We start from the raw sequence: 23,447 nt of genomic DNA on the forward strand, positions 1-23,447 counted from the left end.
TTAAAGGAAATTTGATCGACGCACCATTTTGTCTATATTGCGGGTTTGAAAAGTTTTCAAACTCGAGATAAATGTTGTTTAAATTAATGATATTCTTGGCTAATTTTGATCTTTTTTTTATTTCATTACATATTGTTTATGGATCATTATTTAATCCATTTATCTGCGATAATGAATGACTCCAGTGTTAATCTTAAAGGAAACATGGTCTTTGACAAGATGGTCAAAAGTTGTCTATATGCAACAAACACGCTGGATATAGAAGCTTTGTTCAATCTGATAAGGCCTTTATGTATTTTTCTTGGCTACCATATTTCATATTGGTTCCATACTGGTCACAAAATGGCCAAACTATATTAATAAAGACTTCTTCTTCTGAACTGTTAAGCGAATTATGTAGACAGGAATTCAAATGGCCTATCTTTGAATTCTTAGACGGTAAGAATGAAAATTGTTTTCGAGAGACATTTGAATTTTTAGAAAACAACTTGAATATTAACATTGCCATGCATGTGCTAATTAAATCTGTTTGTATTTTGATACACATATTTAACTCTAATAAGATTTTATTTACATTTTAGCGCCTAGTGATATTGAAAATTTAACTGTGCAAACAACAACTGAGTCGGCGGATTTGGACTGGTCACCTCCATGCCAAACAAACGGCATTCTAACCAAATACACAATAAAAATTCGGAATATAGACATTAATGTAAGCTGGACGAATGACACCAGTTCAAATGAGACAAGTCACACGATAAGGAACCTTTTACCATATAGCAACTATACTATTATGATTGCTGCTAACACCAAAGTAGGTCCTGGGGAATTTGCACAAAATACTACTCAAACAAAGATTGATAGTAAGTTCTATATTTCTGTTTGTTTCATTTTTGTATTGAAAAACGCCAATCCTGTATGTTATTGTTTTTGTTAAACTTTTATTTTTCATCTCATACTGATTAGCTATTAGCTATTACCGGTACATGGTGTGACTTGTGTGACAAAATGCAATTTTATGCATTTTTAAATTAGTTCTAGAAAAGACCTGATAAAACTTGTGATTTCGAATGCTCTGTAGTCAAAATGTAGTAAAATGCTCTGTTTTGATAATTTCTAACGAATAAGCGAACTTATGAGATGTAAATCAGACGAACCGATAATAAGTAAATATATTAAAACCAATTTTGGCAACTTTTCAAATTTATATATTTTAGAGCCGAGGATGCCGTCAGACCCTAAAGCCATTACAAAGAGTGCAACGAGTCTTAACGTTACTTGGAAAACACCAAACCGATACACCGGTCCTACAAAATACACTGTTACTGTCATGGATTTAAAAAACACGAGTATAAAGATAACACCATGCGAAACAGGGATTGGTGAGTGAGAAACAAGGTTTATTCATTGTTATAATTGTTTCAGGGCAGTCCTGGATGTTTTATGCCACCGGAATCTAAGACCCGGGAGACATTTAGTGCTTGAACTGTCCGTTCTCCATTCCGTCCGTCACGCTTTTGTTTGTACTCGACTCTATTATTTCCAGTTTGTATAAAATATTGATATCCATCATTAACATGAAGTGAATATGCGTATTTTGTCACGACATTCAAGTTCAATATCTTTATGTATGGCTCTTTTGGAATGTCATGTCCGATTATTTGTCCGGAGTTATGGTCCAATTATGGACTTTATTTTTATTATCTATAGACATGTGTCATACAATGTTGATATCGTCCTTGTTTATGAATCCAAACACTTGCTAGTACTAATAATTGCATAAGTTACAATTAATCTAAGGTTTGATTACCCTTAAAATTTATACCTTGTGAGTTTTGTACCTAAATTTTCATAAGTGTCAACTGCAGATAGATTTAATTTTTGAAATTTTGTTTTCGCAGATATCGAATAACAATTAGCATAGAAAATTTCTATATTTTCAGATTTCAATGCTACCGAATGCACAGTGACATGTCTTGATGAGTATTGGATTTATAATATTACAGTGATTGCAACAACTGACGCCGGCAACACATCGTCTGTATCAGTAACAGGACAGACTGCTGAAGCTCGTACGTTTTACTAATAGTAATTTCATTTGAAAATGCCTAAAGGTGCATTAATAACAAAAATCACCTTGCCGTTCTTAGAATTATACCAAAATGTTCTAACCTCACTGTAAAACCATCACTAAACAATTGTTTTAACATGAAAGTCATTTAAGTCGTCCGTTTGAAAAACGGGACGTATTATGGGAACGCCCCTGGCGGGCGGGCGGCGTTCACAGAGTTTGTCCGGAGCATATCTTCTTCATGAATGGAGGGATTTTGATGAAACTTGGCATAGTTGTTCACCATCATAAGACGGAGTGTCAAGCGCAAGAACCAGGTCCCTAGGTCTAAGGTCAAGGTCACACTTAGAAATCAAAGGTCAAATTCCAGAATGACTTTGTCCGAAGCATTTCTTCTTCATGCATAGAGGGATTTTGATGTAACTTGGCACAATTGTTCACCATCATTAGACGGAGTGTCATGTGCAAGAACCAGGTCAGTAGGTCTAAGGTCAAGGTCACACGTAGAGATCAAAGTTCAAGTTCAAGAATGACTTTGTCCGGAGCATATCTTCTTCATGCATGGAGGGATTTTGATGTAACTTGGCACAATTGGTCACCATTATGAGACGGAGTGTCATGCGCAAGAACCAAGTCCCTAGAACTAAGGTCAAGGTCACACTTAGAAGTCAAATGATACAAGAATGAAAACTTTGTCCGGAGCATTTCTTCTTCATGCATGGAGGGATTTTGATATAACTTGAAACAAATGTTCACCACCACAAGACGGAGTGCGCAAGACCCTAGTCCCTAGGTCTAAGGTCAAGGTCATACTTAGAGGCCTAAGGTCAGATACAAGAATGACTTTGTCCGAAGCATTTCTTCTTTATGCATGGAGGGATTTTGATGTAACTTAACACAATTGTACACCATCATGAGACGAAGTGTCATGCGCAGGTATCCTTGATAGAATTACTTTCATTTGTTGTTACTTTAAATAGCTTATATTGTAACGTTTTCATTCCTAGTCGTAGGGAAAAATCGAGACCACTTTTCTATAGTACAACATGCATGTTACATCACGGGGTCGCGAGTTCGACATTGTGTCTGAAATCATTCGTCCTCCAGCTCTGATAATTCATGTGGGGAAGTTGTCAGTTACTTGCGGAGAACAGGTCTGTACTGGGTGGTACAGAATCCAGAAACACTGGTTAGGTTAACTGCCCGTCGTTACATGACTGAAATACTGTTGAAAAACGGCGTTAAACCCATAACAAACAAACAAACAAAACATCCAATTTTGAGGTGTATTTTGACCTATCTCTACCTGGTAAGGATTTTTGTGTGGACTTACAATTTAATTTTTGGAGTTTTTATTTTGTTTTAAAGACGAACTTTCCCCAGTTCATTAAAGTTGTTAAATATATAAATAATTATATTGTAACTTTTTATAATTGACCTAAGGAAAAACCAAGACCAGTTTTAAACCATATCCTATTAATACTAAGGAATAGATCTGATGGCAGGCTATAGAAACTCGCGTTCACTAATCAGAGCCTGTATAAGTGTTTTATTTTTTCTAGCTGGTTCGGGGCGAGATAAAGATATTATCTAAATAATGTAGTGCTGGAACAGTAATTATTGTCAAAATGATGAGAATACTGTCAGCCCAGGCGGATTATTTTCATGAATGTTTATAATATTAATATCTCGCGAACAGCAATGCGAAATTCTTTTATCATACCGAAACAAAATTGAAAAAAATATATATATCACACATTTTACAAATTAATCAAGAAAATGCAAAAGAGAAGGACTCAATTATTACACACATGTACATATGAGAAATTTGAAATGACAAAGTCTATGGAGACAAGAATTAATAAAACCTACTTCAGAAAGAAATTATGATTTATACTCTTACAGGGCCGGGGAATATTCGCCGTTTGAGTCTAAAATCAGAGGACGATGTTACTAAAAATAGATCTGTAAAAGTAACATGGACCCCACCAAAAGACAGGGATAAGAATGGAGTCATCCAGAGATATTACATCAAATTCAAAGACAGTGATGTATGTATATAAAACCATCTGCCAATATCAAATACGCAAATTACGCAAACAGTAATTAATGCAACGCTTTGACCAAACAATTTGGATACCAATATTTGTGAGCCATCAATATGTGCTTTAGAAATACAAATTCAGACGTTTTAGAATTTATGAAATTTATTGTTCTCGTTTGTATTTTTAAATGCCTTTATTATGGGCCAGGCAAGACATTAAAAATGAAAATTTGAAACTTTGCAAATCGAAAAGATAAAAATCGTTATTTACGACATATATTGCACTGAAAACAAACCATTAGAAATAATTTGCGCCTGTGAGTGCAGAGAATAAATGTATTGCAATTCACCAAAGGAAAAGTATTAAGGGCTGGAATATTGATGCTTGAAGAGACTGATCTTATTTAAAGTGAAAACATCACAGGTTTATCTGAACATGTACACAAATGTATGACCCTTATTTGCAAATTGCAGAGCCCAAAAGGTCATGTATAAAAACTGATATTTTCACATATTTTTCAGTACTGATGCAATGAATCGATCACTGTGTTTATAACATTATTGATTAGATTTACATTCATAGATATAAATACATTTGTACCCAATAAATATATGGTAGACGCATAGTAGGGTCGTATATATACGAGTTTAAATTCATAGGGCATATCTACTGAACAATACGGGTAACCCGTAAATATTTGTTTTCTTAAAAAAATCAGCATGCCTTTAGAACCAGTCCTTGTGATGGTAATAGCATACTAATATATTTCTTTAGAAATGAAGAAAAGATATGGTTTTTATCATTTCATTTAACAGTCACTTCATATTATATACGTTGGCCAATTAAAAGGAAATGTCGGAAAGTTTTTAACGTTTTGTAGTTTATTTACTTAATATTTTAACAGAATCTTTCACAACATTTAAAGAACATTTTATGAAATTTCACACTCATTTAGAGTAGAATGTTAATTTATTTATTAATTGAATATGTGCAATTGTATTTTTGTGAGTTTTTAAAAATGCACAGAGGTCCTAAAATAATTTTACACTATTGATTTTGATGAACTATTCAGCACATTTGTGTAAATGTTTTAAGAAGTTTCGTCCTAAAACTATCGAGAGATGTTGGAGGTTTCGACAATTGTGTTTATTTAGGATTTCTCGTAAAAGATCACAAATATAGGTCAAAGTTTATAGTAAATGGTCTTCATAAAGATACATACAAGATAAATAAGGATGGCGAGCTTCTAAAATAATAGAATATTATTTTCGCAGCTCACTCAATGAATAGAATTACATCTTACAAAAAGAAAGAAAATATCCTCTAGCTCATCTTCGTGAAAATAGGTATTAGTTTTAGAAAAGACGACAAGTTTTACGTGTTTGTTTGACTAGGATATCTAAAATGTTTTAAAAGTTTTTTTTATATCTGCTTTGTCTTCTATTTCAAACCTAAAAAGGGAAATGTGTTTTGTTTTTTGCAGGGTAAAACAGTCAGTTTTGGCACAAAAGACAATATTACGACTAACTATTTTTATCAAGGCATGTTTCCTGGTGTGTACTCTGTCCAGGTTAGTGTATCTTGTGTATCTTTAAATACATATCGTACTTTAGCTTATTACTTGTAAATGACATGTTACGAAATTTATTATATCGAGTTGTTTGTAGTTCAGAAAAATGTGATCATGCCAAGTCGGAGAGGAGAGCTCTTGGTCGAAATTAATTCAAATTATGGTTTTATTTGACTAAAAAGAGTTGGTTGAATTATTGCATGCCAGTTGTTTTCATTGCTGTAAAAAAATGAACGTGTAATATATTGCAATACAATAATTCAGTTACACAAGTCTTGCCTTTTTCATTTCGGAAAATGTCGAAAAATATGAGTGCGCTATCATATGAAATGCTCTTATAAGTATTGGAGTAACCTGTTGCATAAATCGATAGAAAAAATCATGATTAGTCGCAAATAAGTTTTAAAGATATTCTGGTCAATTTATCACGTCTTTATTTTCTCGGAAGCTGCTTATATAGCGAAGTATCTTTTGCATGTTTTACAGAAAAACATATCCTCATCTTAATTTAGCTATGTATCTTTTATTTAAAGGCGATACGAACATAAGAACTAAAGCGATGATATAAAACTTAAGATTGATAGACTCCCACAATTTTTGCAATTTTTTTGTTCGTTAAGTAATAATGATACATTTTCTTTTAGGTTTTTGCTGCTACGACTGTCGGAAATGGCACGGTGGTAACAAAATCGATAACTGTTAGACCAGGTGGTGAGTATCATTCGTGTGTACCATTTTTAACCCATTTCCTATATTTGTTTTCTTAAAATAATGCAAATCTCACATGAATCTACTTCAATATATACCCTATCAAATTCAATGATCATTAGGCTCTGAACCGTGTTCGTTCTAAAGATATGGAAAAGTAACGTCAGGCTAGTTGGAAACAAAGAAACAAAACCTGATGAAGTCTATTATGTACCATTATTGTGGAGGTAATCATATTGTTTTATAAGGATTACTTCTAAAGGTTAGCTATCTGTGAGAGGGGATTGGAGTAACGGATATTTGTGTTTGGACTGTACAATGGTTAGATTATAAGCCGTTTCTTTTTTCTTTCCCCCCCCCCCCCCCACCCTCCCACCCCGTTCGGCCATCTTTGTATTTTTGTCCTCTTGGAATGGTAAGTTTCTGTAAATTTCAAACTGCATAGTGCCTGGCAAAATCGAAAGGGGTATTGAAAAGTGTATTACTTGTATTTATTTATGTCTTTCTTTTATTGTATTAATGTCATTGGCATTATCTAAAGTGACGCTTGCTCAAAATAACAAAATCGAAAAAACATGATATTGCTTCGTCTGTGAATACTTCGGTGAATTAAGGTAAGAAACTTGTAGAAATACAAATTTACGACAGGATTCAATATTTATCTTAATCATCAAGTAAAAACCCGGCACTCTCTAGCCTAAATTCTAATACCAAGTTGGTGAATAATATTTCTAGCGCATGTCGGTAAAAATTTTCAGGCGTCTTTTTCTTCTTTTATTTTATTATCGTTTTGAAAGCAGCGGGAAATATATAGTTAAATATTTTGACTGGAATTTAATTCAGTATAACAAATTCATCTGAAATTGGCTTAATGATCAAAGTAAAGAAAAATAAATCTATTTATGTGTTACAATTCTGAATATAATGCTTGAAACTTTGACTTAGAAAGGAAATCTATTTTGTTTGTCTGTTGTAATTATTAAGAAAAGTTTATGTTTTCAGTTTGTTTCTATTTTGTCTTTGTTTGTTTTATATTTTATAACCGGCAGCCCATAGTCTACAACGGCATTTGCTTAACACTCCAAGTATTCTATTAGTACTCTACTATAACAGTATGAGATGTAATTCATTTTGGAATTCACTACTCGTACATTTGCTTGATCGCCTGTCTTTTTTTAAGTAAGAAATGTGTCTCTGTACTTTTGAAACTTTTATGTATACTCAGCGTCACTGAAAATTTACCAACATAATGGGCCTTATATTTTAAAAATCACATTAGACTGTGTTAAAAGCATAACTCGACTACATTTCTGATGCATCTGAGACGTCATTGGTGTAAAGATTGTCAAATTCGATGAACTCCATTTGAGGCACGGGCTGCACGTGCAAAATGACTTTTACGAGCAATGTCGACATGTACGAAAATTCTATCGCAAAGCATTCATCGCACTTGAAAGTTAGTCGAAAGACTAAAAGGAATACGTTAAGAAAGCAGAATATCTTTGCTAAGAATTCCACGTTTAAGGCCCAATCAACGCCATCAGGCCATTGGCACGGTTGACGCCGAACTTGTATGTCGTGAAATAGCACGTCGTATGTGCTGTTCTCACCTGACAGTCATGAAATGGGTTAGGAGACATGATCAGACAGGGTTAATGAGTAATAGACCGCGCACAGGCCATGAAAAAATGACGTCGATATTGTAAAAAAAAATAAAGAGGTATATATTAAGTGGTAACTTTTCAATGACGCCCAGTATATATTTAAGGCCTGATGAACAAATACGTATTTACTGCAAAGTATGGTAGATTTATTTTGACCGTTAACTTTGTTTCACTTCTTCAACGTAAATATATTTCTAGATGTTTGGTTAATATTACATTTCAGCCCCGTTGAAACTTATCGAAGAAACAGTCGATAGTTTATTGATGCAGCCAAGTAAGGCTAAGGTTTCAGATGACGAGAGACAAATAGCCGTGAAGCTTCCTTTGAATGACCTCCTATGCAATATACGTAACGGTCAGCTGAAAAGATGGGGTGTAGTTGTTGCCCAGGAAAGCCAAGCAACAGGTTCAGCAATATTTTTTCTTTAAGTCGAGTAACTACATTTTAATAATTCTTAGCAGAGCTACATTAAGATGCATTAAGATATCTTACAGCAACTCTTTATTGTTACTTCACAAACTGTAGCAGAAACTAATTTCTTAAGCATGGATTATCCCTGATACTTAATATTCTGACCGGAATTATAGTGCATATGACGCATTGAAATTTACTTATAAATCAGCGACGGAATACACAACAAACTAGCCTGGTAACCGACTAGATAATGGTGTCTTTTTTGTCAATTAATACTATTCTACGAGGGGCGTTCAATATGTAATGTTACTCCGTAGGTAGTTTCGTAACCGCTTGTTATTTTTAGATGCGGTTTTCGGCACAATGTGCCGAAAACCGCATCTAAAAATAACCAGCGGTTACGGAACTACATATGGAATAACATTACATATTGAACGCCCCTCGTATATTCTTATCGATCTTTCCATGCTCTAATTATCTAATATTTTGAAAAAAGGGATATAATTATTCATAATTTGAATATCCTCCTGTGGACAAAACATAGGATCGTAATACAGACTATTACCGAAGTAGACTCTTTGGTATAAAACAAGCATGGGCATATGTTGCCAATATTATAGAATCCGGTAAAACGAAACGTGTACAAGATGAAAAACCAAAAGAATCAAATTTCAAATATTTTTTTTCAAATGGAACATATGTGATTTGAGTATAGACTGGCATCAGTCGTTGGAGTCCTTTAACAGAAACCACTCTGCCACTCTACAAAAAAAATATATATTTCTATTTCTGCATCTTTGAGATGACCCTAGAGTAAAAATTATTTTTTGAGAAAATACCAGTGTCAGTAAGTAGGAAGAAACAAGCATTATTATAATTTCAGACTGCTTCATCTTATTAGACTAAGTATGTAACTTAAAGTCTATTTTGAGTATGATATTTTTGTGCTTCACCGAGACAGATGATCTCTAGTTCTGAGACTAAACAAAAAGAGAAAAGTCAGTTACCTAGAACTTTAGACTCTCATTATTATAATATTCCATATCTTGGAAAAAGTCCTTCAAGACAACAATATATGCTGGGTGGTAAGTGGTAAGATATGAATTACTAAATATGTTATTCTGTTACAGAATATTTTCATTTTACTGAATTATTCAGAAGGTTGATTTCAATTGTTTTAACAATCAGACACAAGTTTCACAGGAAGCACAACAGATTTTAACAAGAAAGTAAAAGAGAAGTATAAGAGCTGGTTTCAAGTCAAAGACATGGATGCTATTCCACCTTACATAGCTACACCAGAAAATTGGACAGTGCAGTGTCCTACTTTTTACACTGGTATGTTTTAAGAAATATCAATTTGTTGTTTATTGATGTCGCATCACTTTCCTGTTGTAGGGATTTAAGCAAATCAAAAGCTTTCAATAAATGGTCAAAAGTAATCCGAACACAAACCGGTCATGTAGGGTATGGCTATATCTCTATACTATATGGTTCGAACCAGGTTAAAAGTCTTTTAGACTGTATCATTGTCAAAATAGAGATATTTTTGAAACACTAATACTGACTGGTCCCCGGTTGTTACCCATAGGCTACATAAGGTATCTGATCCTGGACCTTTACATATTCATCCATGTATGGTAGTAAGTATGCTGAAATTCAAATACGGTAAGTCAAAATTTCAAAATTGTATGCTGACATTTTGCATTAATTAAGAGCACCACACCTGGCCATTCTTGGGGTAGTAAAGACCTGCGAAGTGTTGTTTCACCAAAAATAGTAATACCATTTCACTTTGATAGGTGTTTTAGTTTTATAAAACAGGAATTAACTTGGTCATTTGGCGATCGTTTTCGTAAAAAAACATCATCAATTTTGGCTGGTTTTTGCGATTTTGTCAGACTAAACTTCACATGTCACCTTTAGGCCACTGTAAGTGTAAGTTTTACATTTAATTCTTACTTGAAAAAAAGAACGTACTATTTCAGGCAACCGAAAAAAACGTGCAGCAACAACGACAACGCCTGAGCACGTGTACAAAGATTTTATTGTGGGAGAAGACGGCAAGTGTTCCGGCAAACAAAATAACAAATATTGTAATGGAGAATTACAACCAGGACGTAGTTACAGGTTTCAACATTTATATTGATATCATATGTTTACATATATATAATTTCTCTATTATCTTAACGATTGGTTAGCTATATGGTACTATAAAGAATTTATGTGGATTTTTCATCCTCCATTTATTGCTTTGTAGAATATTCTCATTGCCAAACATTAAATACACAAAATTTTACTATTATATCTCTATATAATATAGGGTGAAAACATTCGTTTGCACAGATGGAGGCTGCACCGAGACAGAATATTCAAAGGCAATATCCACGGGTGAGTTATTATAAGCTAACTTCTTTTACCCACACAACGTCCCGCGCAATAACTTTATGTTATGGCAATCAATGGGCAAAACCGATTAAGTCCAGTTTTCACTGCAAAGCATTAAGGGCTTGCTACGTCTATAAACGTAGTTAAACGACAATAAACGTAGGACACACGTATTAGATACGGCTATACATATAACGATAGCTTTTTCCAGACAAGCGTTTTAAGATTCTTCAAAGCAAATTTGAGGTATTGCTTGTAGCTCGCATTTGTACGAAAAGTATGGGGTTTTTTTTTGCTTTTCGGCTGTACTAAGTAATCCTTAGAAAAAATATACTAAACCGAAGTAAACCGCAGAAACCTACATGAGAAATTTGTGTTTCGTTGTTTTGATTTGATATCTTTTGTCTGATTCTGTTTTCTTTTTGCTATACACAAAGTATGCTGTACTTGTTTTTAGTACAGAATAGTGAAATTTGCAGTCAAATACAATAGGGTTATTATAACAGTAGATTGATCTGGGACTCTGTATTCGGCTCGAGTGGATTAGCCAGATCGGATCTCAAGAGGCGCGCAAGCGCCGAGTGTGATCCGACCTTGCAAAATCTACAAAAGCCGAATATAAAATCCCAGATCTAGCTACTGTTATAATGACCCTTTTATTATATACCTTTACCATTTTGATTCTTGTTTTGTTTTTGAACGAAATCTTCCATGTTTATCGATATTAAATGGAACTTAGTGAAGATTTTATGTGCGCTATTTATAGAAATGTGTCAGGTCATGCATATTTATGAAAATAGTCCGGCAGCATACAATACGGAAGGTACAATACGGAATTTTTGTTTGTCTGCTCATATTTACTTGTAAAATACAAGCCAAGATTTTACAGAAATTCATATAGGTATGTAATAAAAATGAAATATTAAGAGTAAGAATATGCATGATACATATTCTCCAAGCATGCAGTTTGAAATTTCAAGTGATAATAATACTGATTTTGATTGGAAGGAACTTTTTAGACTTAACTATTTAAACTTTGTATGCGTTTTCATTTGCCTAATTAATGGTTTATTTTTACGGCACGCTATTGCAAGCATTAGAAACAAGCGCTTTTCAGCAGTTATGCTTTTCAGTACTATTTCTATTCAGCATTCAGTCAATACATTAGTCGACAAAAATACATCTGGTAGTTACTAGTAAGTAATGGTAGCCTGTATCATTTAAAAACTTAAACTGTGTATATTGAACAAACACGAATAAAAAGTCCATTTAAAACAATATGTTAGAACAAAGTATTAAGAATTGGGTTATTATTTTATATGTGTTTTATTTCTCAGCTCCAGACCTTACAGTACCGATTGCAGCTGGTACATCATCAGCATTAGTAGTCATAGCCGTTGTTGGTGTCGTTGTTTTCGTCCTGAGAAGGAAACGGCTTGTGTAAGCAATTTGTAATGAACCTATCAAAGTAAACAACTCTTACCCAATTTAATAAATACACTAAAATATTATGTCAAAATATTTTACGGCAACAATTTAACAAGTTCATCTTTTATAACATTTGCAAGATTTCGTTTAAGTAGTGCTAAAGGTTGTGAAAATTGTGTACTTATGTCTTTATCATTGTTAGTTGTTTTGCCAAAGATGTCGAAAGACTGCGTACACAGCCGCACGACGAAGGTATTCGTATGGACAAAATAGAACCAAGGCGAAAGAATGCTGTCAGGTATGTCTTCTTTCCATACTATTCACTGAAACAAGTTATCTTATTATAAATTTACTGTATTTCTTTGGCTATCGTCTATTGGTCCGTCAACATTTTTGTCCGAAAGTACGGAAGAGATTTCAATGAAACTTAAGATATAAATAGATGTCAATGAGAGGGTCTGCAAAACTTAAGAAACATAACTCTACATTGAACAATTTCAACATCAGCTTCTTTAGTACGCCCGTGAAACGGGGCGCATTATTGAAACATCTGGGCGGCTGTAATCGGCGTACAGGTGTCCGTTCTCTAACATTAGCTCATAAAATCACGACCTTGTCGATAAGCAACTGGATCTTATAAGTCTTTGTAGAGTTATGGTCATAAAAGTACTCAAATACTCAAAATTGCAGTTCTTATCCAACGATCAATAAACTTAAAATGTTTATGGGCATATTCCTTTGCCACAATCGATATCCAATCGGTTATTCTGATAGAACTATAAAACAATATGAAGATCCTTTGTAGGCCAAGCAACTGTCCAAGTTTAATAAGGATAGCCTTTGTTGCTCTAGCATTGTTATCTGTCTATTGTGCATACAACAGATAACTTGTTTTAAGAAAAAAAAATGTTATCTGAAGTACTTGTAATGTTTCTCTTCATTAAACATAATTCAGTATACAGTAACCGCATGGTATTTTTATATCAAGGGCAGTGATAAGCGCATTTTTCTGAAAATTATGAAATAATTATTATACCAACTTATCAAAGGGAAAGGAAATGCTGTTCTTACGTAAATTCCGTCTGCTAAAATTTCGTAAATCATTTAAAAGACTATTTCACGAACCTTTAGACTTTTAAGTCGATTTAAATGTCTTCAGGTATGCCTTTTGACTTTTAAATCGGTTATGACCATTTCAAAATTTGATCTGAATGGCGGCTTTTTTGTGTTTCCATGGCAACAAAAACCAAATGGTGGATTTATTAAATTTCTATATAAATATTTGAACCATATTAACTCTTTTCTGTAAAACAATTTATCTACTTTTTCCAGCTATAATGAAAGAAATTACCATGTACCACATCTTGCACTCAAGAAACATAAGAAATAATTCTAGTATTTTAAATGTATTTGTTAAATAAAGGATTCAGCAGCGTGTAAATAATGTTATAAGCACACTAAAATGGCTGCCTCCATGATTAGCAATTTTCTTAAATTTGAAACTGCCATATCTTTCTCAATAAATGTTCGATTTTAAAAATTCTTACAGTGTTATGAAAGGCTTCAGCATGGCGTTCATATCAAATTAACTTATTGAAAGGCATTCCTTGCCCTTTAATTTAATATCTTAAAGACAACAAAATAAAATCGATAAAATCTACTTGAGAACATATTCTCAATGTTCGTGAAATAGCCTCATTACTTCAATTATATATGCATAAAGGTTTATTGAAGAACTTCTTTGTGATTTCAGCATCTTAGGGTATGTATAGAATTAGCCATATATAACAGATATACTACAGGGCATTACATTCTCCTGCGTCGCAACTACATTATCCAACACTGCGCTTATCTACAAAAGCCTGTACTTTTTAAATACTTTGCCCGACAGCCTGGTCAAATTGTTAATTTGAATTTACTTGCACGAGGAATGACATCGTTTTTCCATAACCTTTACTATATGTTTTTTAAGATGAAAGCATTCCTTGGTAACTTAATTCATGACCAATCAATAATGAACGTGTACCATGCTGGTATAGAACAACTAATTACAGAAAATGTCAGGACTTCAAGTGAGATATCAAGCTATATTTTTAGTTGTAAATGAACCGTCTGTGCGATTTTAAGATAAAAACTGTGTTCGGTTACTTTAAACTTTCTCTGTACATAAAAGTCCTTCCTTTTCAATTTTTCGTAGAATGTTCCTTAGAAGGGATATTTTAATGAAATAGAATAATGAAAACGGAACATATAAACGCTTCTGTTACCCTTTTCACCCATATGCAACTTTATGATAGCAACGTTCAAAACCTGTATGGCAATAAGTGGTTCGTGTATATGGAATATGGACCTACTTTTGTACATTTGGACAAGGTTCAAGCTTCTATGAACGGGATATATACTGTTACGTTACGCCACGATGGTACCTATTATAATGATATTTCAAACTTTCCATCAAAGCTCTGCAATTTTCTGAATGCATTATCGCAATAAATTATTTTTTCAAGATACTTTTATTACTTTAGGAAACTTAAGGCTGTTGAGATAATCTTTCCAAAAAAAGTGCAAACTATCAAGATAACTTCTGAAACTATCTAAGCAGCTATTTATCCAAAAGAAGGCAGCCATGGACATTTACAATAAAGTACCAGTATCCAGATAATAATAATTAGCAATTGTCGCTATAAAAATTCTAGAAAACCTTCGGCTATTGAGGTAGTCCTTTCAGGAAACATTGATTTATTAAAGAAAATACTGATGTATCGTGATAGCTACCTAGCTATAATTGTATCTCATGGCAGAAAAAAAGGGAAAACACAGAGGCAAATTAAAGTGAATAAAATAAACAATTGTCAAAAAGCAGTGTGCATACTGGCTAATTTATACATAGTGATGCTTACACGAATTTCTTATCATATTGAAATTATAAAACGAGTCCAATATAATGTTGTATTGCGAGGCTATAATCAATTTTGAATGTATCCAATGTAAGATTCAAGTTTAAATAATCCAATGTAAGATTCTTCCATGTAAATGTGTTACCCCTAACCAAAAAGGTTATCTAATATTCAGAGGGGAATTCGGACCGGTTTAATTTTGCATAAAACCTACTATATTCTTAATATTAGAACGGAGTAGATAAAAGTAATACACAGACACAAAGACACAGAATTAGCTGGCCAGGGGGAGAGAAAGCCCAAGAGCAAAGAAATAGAAATTGTTCAGATGCACGCATATCCGACTAACTTAGCCTAGCACTTTATGAATAGACAGCTCGTTTTCTAACATGTCTAGTGTATAGCACCTATATACACAAAACTCTCTTTCCTACAAAAACCAGTTCTAGACTCTAAGTTACATGGGAGACGCTCAAAAACGTCTCAGAAATTTCCAGTGCTGTGTCATTATTCAGGGTCAACCTCAGCAAGGATCATCTGGGATGCTATTTTCCTCAGCATTTGATTTTTGAAACCTCGTCTTTGTCTTTGATAATATTATTATTTCTATAGCAACAGGTACATAGACAATCGTTCTTACGAGAACTGTTTTGATCTGGGCGTCGTCTTGATGGTATTATATCCTAGTTTTAAAGTGTTATATATCAGTTTATTACAATAAAAGACCGATCCAATTGAGAGAAATATGGAAATCAAAATAGTCTTTGTTATTGTCATAATTGTTAGTAAATGTAACATATTTATATTTTAATCATGAACATGCAGAACGATACAGTATCTGAGTTATTCAGTAGCATTTAATTTGAGTTTCTGAAGATAAACATACAACTTAAAGAAGTATGAATCATATGTTTGAAAACAGGGCTAAGATTTAATATCAAAATTAATATATTATCATATATCGTTATGTATTGTTTATACAAGAAGAACGCCTGTCTCTCTAGAAAATAGCTCAATATAAATATGTTTTGCATAATGCAAGAAGAAATCTTGTTGTTGTTTTTTTTTGTTTGTTTTTTTTTTTTTTGAAAAGAAAGGAGAGTTTCATTACGAGTCAACATTGTATAATGTTTAACGATATAACAGGGAAAGAATGCTTTATTGAAATTACATATAGATATATATTTTTCTCCTAAGCATTTTTTAAAAAATTAAACTAGAGTTTGTCAGTTATGTGGTAAAGTAGTATGTAACGTAGAAAAAAGTACGTTCTGACTGCATAAACCAAATAATTGCTCATTTTGAAATTATGTAGGATTTCGAAGGATATTTTACTGACCAGTATCTTTTCGATTTAGCAATGGTACAACAGCTTACAACAGAATATGCATACTGATTGTGTGTATCCAAATTGTTGTGTCCACATACATGTATATAGTTTTATCCAGTGCTTCCGGCAATTCTATTTTTGCTTCATTTAATTGATATTAATTTTTAGGCAAGGGCCAATCAAGCTAAGTGAATTTCCCGATGCTGTTGAAAAGATGCACAAAGATGAGGATCTGCTTTTCGCAGATGCCTATAAGGTTTGATAAATTTCTTTTATTTGTTTGCTTAGCTCCCACAAAGTAAAATTTGATTATGGAAATACATACTTCATTAAACAATGTGCTTTATAATAAACATACCTGATTGTTGAGAACAATAAGATAGTAGACAGAAATTCTATACTTGAATGCCTAATTTAGGTATAATTATTACTACTTCAACTTTCCATTTCGAGAACCTCAAGTTCTTTTTTAAAATTATTTTAACCGAGTATGCTAATCCTGGGTGCCGAGGTAACAGTATTCTGATTTTGTTCAAACTTGGCAAACACTATGACTATGAACCGTTCTTTAAACGTGTTCACCTGCTTCCAATATTTATATAATTTTTTCATATATTAGATAGAGACCGATTGATACTTCCAAAAATCGTTAATATGATTATTGAAATAAACAAATGAATAAATTACATGCGATTCAATGCGCTTGCGGTTATCTACGTACTGTTTTTTTAAAGCCCAGTTCGAAACAGAGTAAACAAGGACACAAGAATGAATATATTGCCCTTGCCCAGCATTTAAAAAAAAGACCATGTATTGACAGCGCGTGAGTTGCATTGTTTATACATGATTTTTCTCCTGGATTTCTATTAAGACAACGGTTATCTAAACTATTAAGGTTATGCGAGGTCGTCTTATGTTATGTTCTAGGTTTAGAATGTTTTTAAATTTGTTTATTAAACTTTAAGGTGCTGAAAGACAAAAGTCCGAATCACCCAAAGACGGCAGCTGAGCAGCAGTGTTGCAGACCTAAAAACAGATATACAAATATTCTTCCTTGTGAGTACTATATTGAAGGTATTTCATCATGCCATTTAACGTATCATATAAATTATGTTTAGACATGTGTTTTGTCTAGAAAATGTTGGTCAAAGCTTAAAATGTCAATTAAGATATGTGTTTAAGATATAACAAACTATTTTCAAATACATGACAAAGTCACTAAACAAAATGATTTCAGCATATATGTGACTTGTTTAGGTGAGATAACTCAAGCACAGTTTTGATATTACGTTTCTTTCTTCCATTTCAGTTGATCACTCTAGAGTAAAACTACGACCATCTGATGACATAGAAGGATCTGACTACATCAACGCAAACTACATTCCTGTAAATAGTCTTACTTTAATGATGCCCGTATATGACACTAAATTATGTTAAGTTGTTACATTGTTTCATTATACCATCAGTTTGTATCCGATTCTGTGGTAAAAGGTACATACAAAGTCAAATATTCCTTTATTAGTGGGTATTCATAAAATAACGCTATGCCCTTTTCATACATGTATATGATTTTTTTGTTTGAAGGGATATAATTCTCGAAGAGAATATATTGCAACCCAAGGTGCAATGCGAGCAACTTTGGATGATTTCTGGCGAATGATTTGGGAACAAAACGTAGATACAATTGTAATGTTGACAAAGCTTACGGAAAATAGACGGGTAAGTTTGAAATTTAGACACGGACAAAACATATTCAAACACCAATGCATTGCTCATAGATGTTCTTGTCTCAAACAGAGAATGCAATAATAGCATTGTCGTCCATCGTTGATTTAGTTCGTTATATATTGTAAATTAGATAAGCCACATTGTTTGTTTGTTTGTTTTGGGTTTAACGCCGTTTTTCAACAGTATTTCAGCCATGTAACGGCGGACAGTTAACCTAACCAGTTCCTGTATTCTGTACCAGTACAAACCTGTTCTCCGCAAGTAACTGCCAACATCCCCACATGAATCAGAGGTGGAGGACTAATGATTTCCGACACAATGTCGTTTATCAAATAGTCACGGAGAACATGCGCCCCGCCCGAGGACCGAACTCGCGACCCCGCGATCCGTAGACCGACGCTCTTACCTACTGAGCTAAGCGGGCGGGCCTCCAGCTACTTAACTGTCTTAACTTTTACTGCTATATGTATTACAACTATTTAGTACGACAAGACTGCATGTCGCACGCAAGAGACCCAAGAACATTGGTCACATAGTTTTTTCTTTCTCTGATCATTTAAATTTCATGTTTTTGAGCAAGAACGTTGAAACAGCAAGTCGTTGAGTACAGTCATATTGAGTTGTACATGTTTTCATGAAAATAAGATACAGTGCTCCCTCTCTACAACAATAACCTTTGTGAGACGGAAACTTTGGTTGTTGTTCAGGGGGAGTTGTTGTGGAGAAGTAAAATAGATTACAACAAGCATATTTTTTTTGGAGTCAGTAGCAAGCGTTGTTGATGGGAGGGAATTGTCGTTCAGAGGGCAGCTGTACACAGAGAGGGAGCACTGTACTGTCAATAAGCAAAAATATTTTCACTAAATGCCACATTATCAATTTCTTGATTTTGGTGAGGTTTGTGGTGTTTAAAATTAAAGTAATTCTATTTCTTAAGGACATGTTAAAATAATTTCAGCACAAGTGTGATAAGTACTGGCCGGACCTTGGGGAACCAGTGTTCTACGGTGATTTGGTTGTATCCCTTCAATCAGAATCTGATCTGTCAGACTATAAAATCAAGATATTTGAAGTAAAACTGGTAAGTTTACGAAGTTGCTTTATGATTTTTTTTTTGAAGGCGTGGTTTTGAATATTAACCTTCCAAATTTTTGTCAAACGTGTCCGTTCACTTATCTGAGATTGAGGTTGAGTCTATCATGTAACTTTAATATTTTGTATGTATGAAAATATAATATGAATTTAAATATTTCTAACATGCTGTAGTTTTACTACTAGGCAAAATATCAAAATATGTAATACCCAGTCAGTGAAATGTATTGCGCAATCCAGAAAATCTGCATAAAGTGTATTGTTATGTAACAAATAAGAATATTATGGCATATGGTAAAGTACGAAAAGCACGTTAGATATGTGCCTGTGCTTACTATTTTTCATCGCAACTTGTTAATAAAGTTCCTTTGAATCTTTAATCGGTGTGTAACATGTAGGTAAAAACTGCCTCGCATCAGCTCTTCAAAATAGAAAGTTTTATTTAGTTATTAGTTCAAACATTATTAAAATAAAATGATACTTTAGATATCAGCTGACCATTGAAAAAAAAACGTTTTTTATTCATTGTACTTTGTAACTTGTGTTTTAGACATTTTACTAAATTCAGTGTAGGCATAGAAATTTTGAAACTTAACCCTGTCTACCTGTATGCATTACCTTCGCTGTAGCAATAGTCTTATATAAATAAAATTGAATGTATTATGTATTGCTAAATTCTAAAACAGAAAATTCCTTGTTTGTTTGGATCTTGAAATGAAAGCCTTAAAAAATAATTACGCCAAAATTCTTCTACATCAACTTCTAGCGCAATGTCAGGTATAATTCTATTGATACTTATATTGCGACTAGGGGTCTTTCTTGTTCCAAATATATTCCACAGGACACAAAAATGAAGATAAAATTAAACATTTCAATTTTCTACAATAGCCGGATATATGCCCAGATAAAATCTGGCTAGTTATAAACTTCATCTTGATGGTTCGGCAGTATTGGCCGCACTTTTGTAAAGGACCGTTATTCGTATATTGCAGGTAAACTGCATGATAGAAAATGTATCAATTTTCGTTCAGATGCATGCATGAATTTTATTCGTTTTGTAGAGAACTCGAATAAATACAAAGTTTTTGCCAACAACGCTTACTAGACAATAGCTCATGATGTTGGATGCCATTAGTAGAAACTATACGTACGTACTTGTTACTACTTTTAATTGGAACTTTGTACATTAATTTTTGCATGCTTTCTAGAAAAAGGAGCGGAAAATGGTCAGACACTTTAGTTACCTAAAATGGCCGGATATGGGTTGTCCCGAAACTCCAGAATTACTGCTCGCATTTGTGAAAGCTGTCCGAGAGTATACAAATCGAGAAAAGAAAACAACATCAGGACCGACGGTAGTGCACTGCAGGTAATTGATACTTTTAAGGGCCTGACATGCAAATACAAAAATTCGTTTTAAAAAGTAGCCAAAATGTAAACCTTGCAGATAGTTTAATGGATGCTTAAAATAATCATTGCCACATGCCAAATTTGTACCTGCTCCAAAGGTATAATTGCATTTGATATTCTCTTCTTTGCGTTACATTGTATTTATATTTATTGTATCCTTAAACTCCCCATATTTCATTTAAAGCCTTTTCTCGACTTTATTTAATTGCAATAATATAATAGACTTTGTACGAGCGTGAACTACCTTAAAAGCCGATTAGATGTCAAGAAAATGTGATATATGAAACATATCTAAGAGTCTAATTGCTCATACTTTCATCAAATTCCTTCAGATAAAAGGTAATGTAAAATAGAAATTGCACTCAGAGGAAAATGTGTTCATGCTCACAACTTTGTGAACAGCTCACCTTAGCATAAAGTGATCGTGTTGAGCTATTTTGATCACGCCGTCCGTCTTGTGTGCTTGCGTCCGTCTGTCGTCAACAATTCCTTTAAACGACATCTCCCCCGAAAGCACTGAATGGATTTTGATAAACCTTGGCCTGAATATTCCTTTGGTGGTCTTCTACCAACTTTTTCAAACGGTTTTGCTTGGTTGCAAATAGAGGCCTCCAGAGTTAAAAATAGAAAAAAAATCAAACCACATTTCCTAAACCGCTGGTCCGATTTCGAAATAATTTCACAGAAATGTTTCTTATGTAACCTTCTACCAAGATTGTTCGACTTATTTAAATTCGTCAAAAACGTGACTGCCGGGGGAATGGTCTCCTTTCCTTATGTGTATATGGTAGAAACATTAAGAATCTGCTTGTGTGAAAATGCTTGCCCGATTTTAAAAAAGTTAGATAGTCCTTGTGTGACCGTCTACTAAGATTGTTGAATTTATTCCGATCCATTTAAAAACATTGCCGCGAGAGGACGTGTTCACCTTTCCCTTTATACATTACCAGTAGGTATAATTTTTATCTGAATATCTTTAAACAATTTAACACAGAATGTTTCTTGGATATTTGGCGTATGAAATCAGGGTGTGACTGTTAACCGTAATTGTTCCAATTGTTGTCTTAGGTTCAAAAATGGCCATGCCCATGTGTGTGACATGTACATAATATTGGCTAAATATAAAAGTAAATTTGAATATTTTCTTCTCTGAATCCATAATAGCTAGAGCCTTGATATTTATATAAACGTAACTCTGCACATGTACCATGTTATACAACAACACTTGAAGCCTTTTGAAGGTGAGAACTTCGAGGTCAATGGACCACTTGTTTCTTTAGTTGCCGAGCAAAAGACGACTCGCCTTTAAGTAGCATTTTTTTCAAAATTACTTAAACTCGTCTAATATTGGTAGTTCATAAATGTTTAATGTATTTACAGGTTTTAATATAAGTAATGACTGTCGTACACGATCAACATTTTAACATACTAGTACTTATTAAGGAAGATAATGGTATGAGTAGTCTGATCATTCTAATTTCTACAGTGACACCTACAGGATTTCTAGATTTCGACTGAATACAGTACACATATTGTATGATAATACATGAAATAGATAATAGTAAGTCACAGTGTTACCAATTTTAAATCTATTAATTCATCAGTTTTGTTGTATATTACAGTGCCGGTGTAGGACGTACAGGGACATTTATAGCTGTTGATTACTTGTTACAACATATCAAGGATCACGACGAGGTTGACATATTTAGTCTTGTCCTAGAAATGAGGAACCATAGACTCAATATGGTACAAACTGAGGTAAATACTGCTTGTTTCTATATCTCAGATATCATTACGAGGTCGATATATTCAGTCTTGTCCCACTGGCATGGTACAAAAAGAGATAGGGCTATATTCAGTCTTGGCCTTGAATTGAGGGACAAAAGACTTAGTATGACACTCACACAGGTAAGAGAATTGTTACAACATAACATTAAATCATGCACACTAAGAACTATATGTAACAGCATAACGTAGATCAATATGATGTATAGATAGATAGATAGTTTATTAACAAAAGGCTACAAACACATGAGTTCACATATAACATATAATCATATAACATTTAAATAGTAATGTGAATGGCGGTGTATAAAATAAGTGGTTTTACATATACACATAAACTAAGATGTATATCTAAGCAATCAGACATATTTTTAAACAATTATCTTAATAATAAACAGTTCTGTCAGTTGACATATAACTCACTGAACAAATCAACTACATACCTAACTCGTTATCATTAAGTGGGAACCTACATAACATGTAATTATCTGGATAAAATGTCAGAGAGGAGAAAAGTGTTAAGGGTAATAAATAGTTTTACGAAGTTCAAAAGCCCTGTATACAAAGGTGGACAGTTTTTTCAAGGTCGAAATGTTTTCAGTTGGTTGATAACAGTTCTGTATATTTTGGTATGTTTGGGTTTTTCCAGTAATATTTATGGATATACTTCGCTCTGAGATCTTTATATAATTTACATTCTAGTAAAAAGTAAAATTCGTCCTCAAGGTTATTACATATTTCCTATCATTTCTTGGAATTTTGTTCGACTTGTGCCATCTGCCTGTTTCTATCAATAACTTATACGCTGACAATCTCAGTCGTGTAAATGCTATTCTAAATTTCATTATATAAACACTATCTAAATAAGACTTAAAACCGAAGGTTGAAAAGGGTTTGTAAGAAGAAGTTCTTGAAG

At 33.4% G+C, this 23,447-nt stretch overlaps 1 protein-coding gene across 1 annotated transcript in view; it reads left to right on the forward strand.

Moving 5' to 3' along the window:
* Window positions 1-587: 587 nt before the first annotated feature.
* Window positions 588-23,447, forward strand: part of LOC123552826 (tyrosine-protein phosphatase 10D-like) — a 31,756-nt gene continuing 8,896 nt past the window's right edge. Inside the window, exons 1-20 of the mRNA XM_053536018.1 lie at window positions 588-863; window positions 1,218-1,382; window positions 1,944-2,072; window positions 3,977-4,122; window positions 5,600-5,686; window positions 6,331-6,397; window positions 8,282-8,464; window positions 9,662-9,811; window positions 10,462-10,603; window positions 10,797-10,864; window positions 12,199-12,301; window positions 12,492-12,587; window positions 14,043-14,051; window positions 16,685-16,772; window positions 17,482-17,572; window positions 17,826-17,902; window positions 18,101-18,235; window positions 19,203-19,325; window positions 20,545-20,705; window positions 22,369-22,504. Coding sequence (XP_053391993.1) covers window positions 794-863; window positions 1,218-1,382; window positions 1,944-2,072; window positions 3,977-4,122; window positions 5,600-5,686; window positions 6,331-6,397; window positions 8,282-8,464; window positions 9,662-9,811; window positions 10,462-10,603; window positions 10,797-10,864; window positions 12,199-12,301; window positions 12,492-12,587; window positions 14,043-14,051; window positions 16,685-16,772; window positions 17,482-17,572; window positions 17,826-17,902; window positions 18,101-18,235; window positions 19,203-19,325; window positions 20,545-20,705; window positions 22,369-22,504 — 2,226 coding nt within the window. The 5' untranslated portion in view covers window positions 588-793. The remainder of the gene's footprint in view (window positions 864-1,217; window positions 1,383-1,943; window positions 2,073-3,976; window positions 4,123-5,599; window positions 5,687-6,330; window positions 6,398-8,281; window positions 8,465-9,661; window positions 9,812-10,461; window positions 10,604-10,796; window positions 10,865-12,198; window positions 12,302-12,491; window positions 12,588-14,042; window positions 14,052-16,684; window positions 16,773-17,481; window positions 17,573-17,825; window positions 17,903-18,100; window positions 18,236-19,202; window positions 19,326-20,544; window positions 20,706-22,368; window positions 22,505-23,447) is intronic.

The sequence above is a fragment of the Mercenaria mercenaria genome, unplaced genomic scaffold (genome assembly GCF_021730395.1).
Source record: "Mercenaria mercenaria strain notata unplaced genomic scaffold, MADL_Memer_1 contig_672, whole genome shotgun sequence".
In the NCBI taxonomy this organism is placed as follows: Eukaryota; Metazoa; Mollusca; class Bivalvia; order Venerida; family Veneridae; genus Mercenaria; species Mercenaria mercenaria.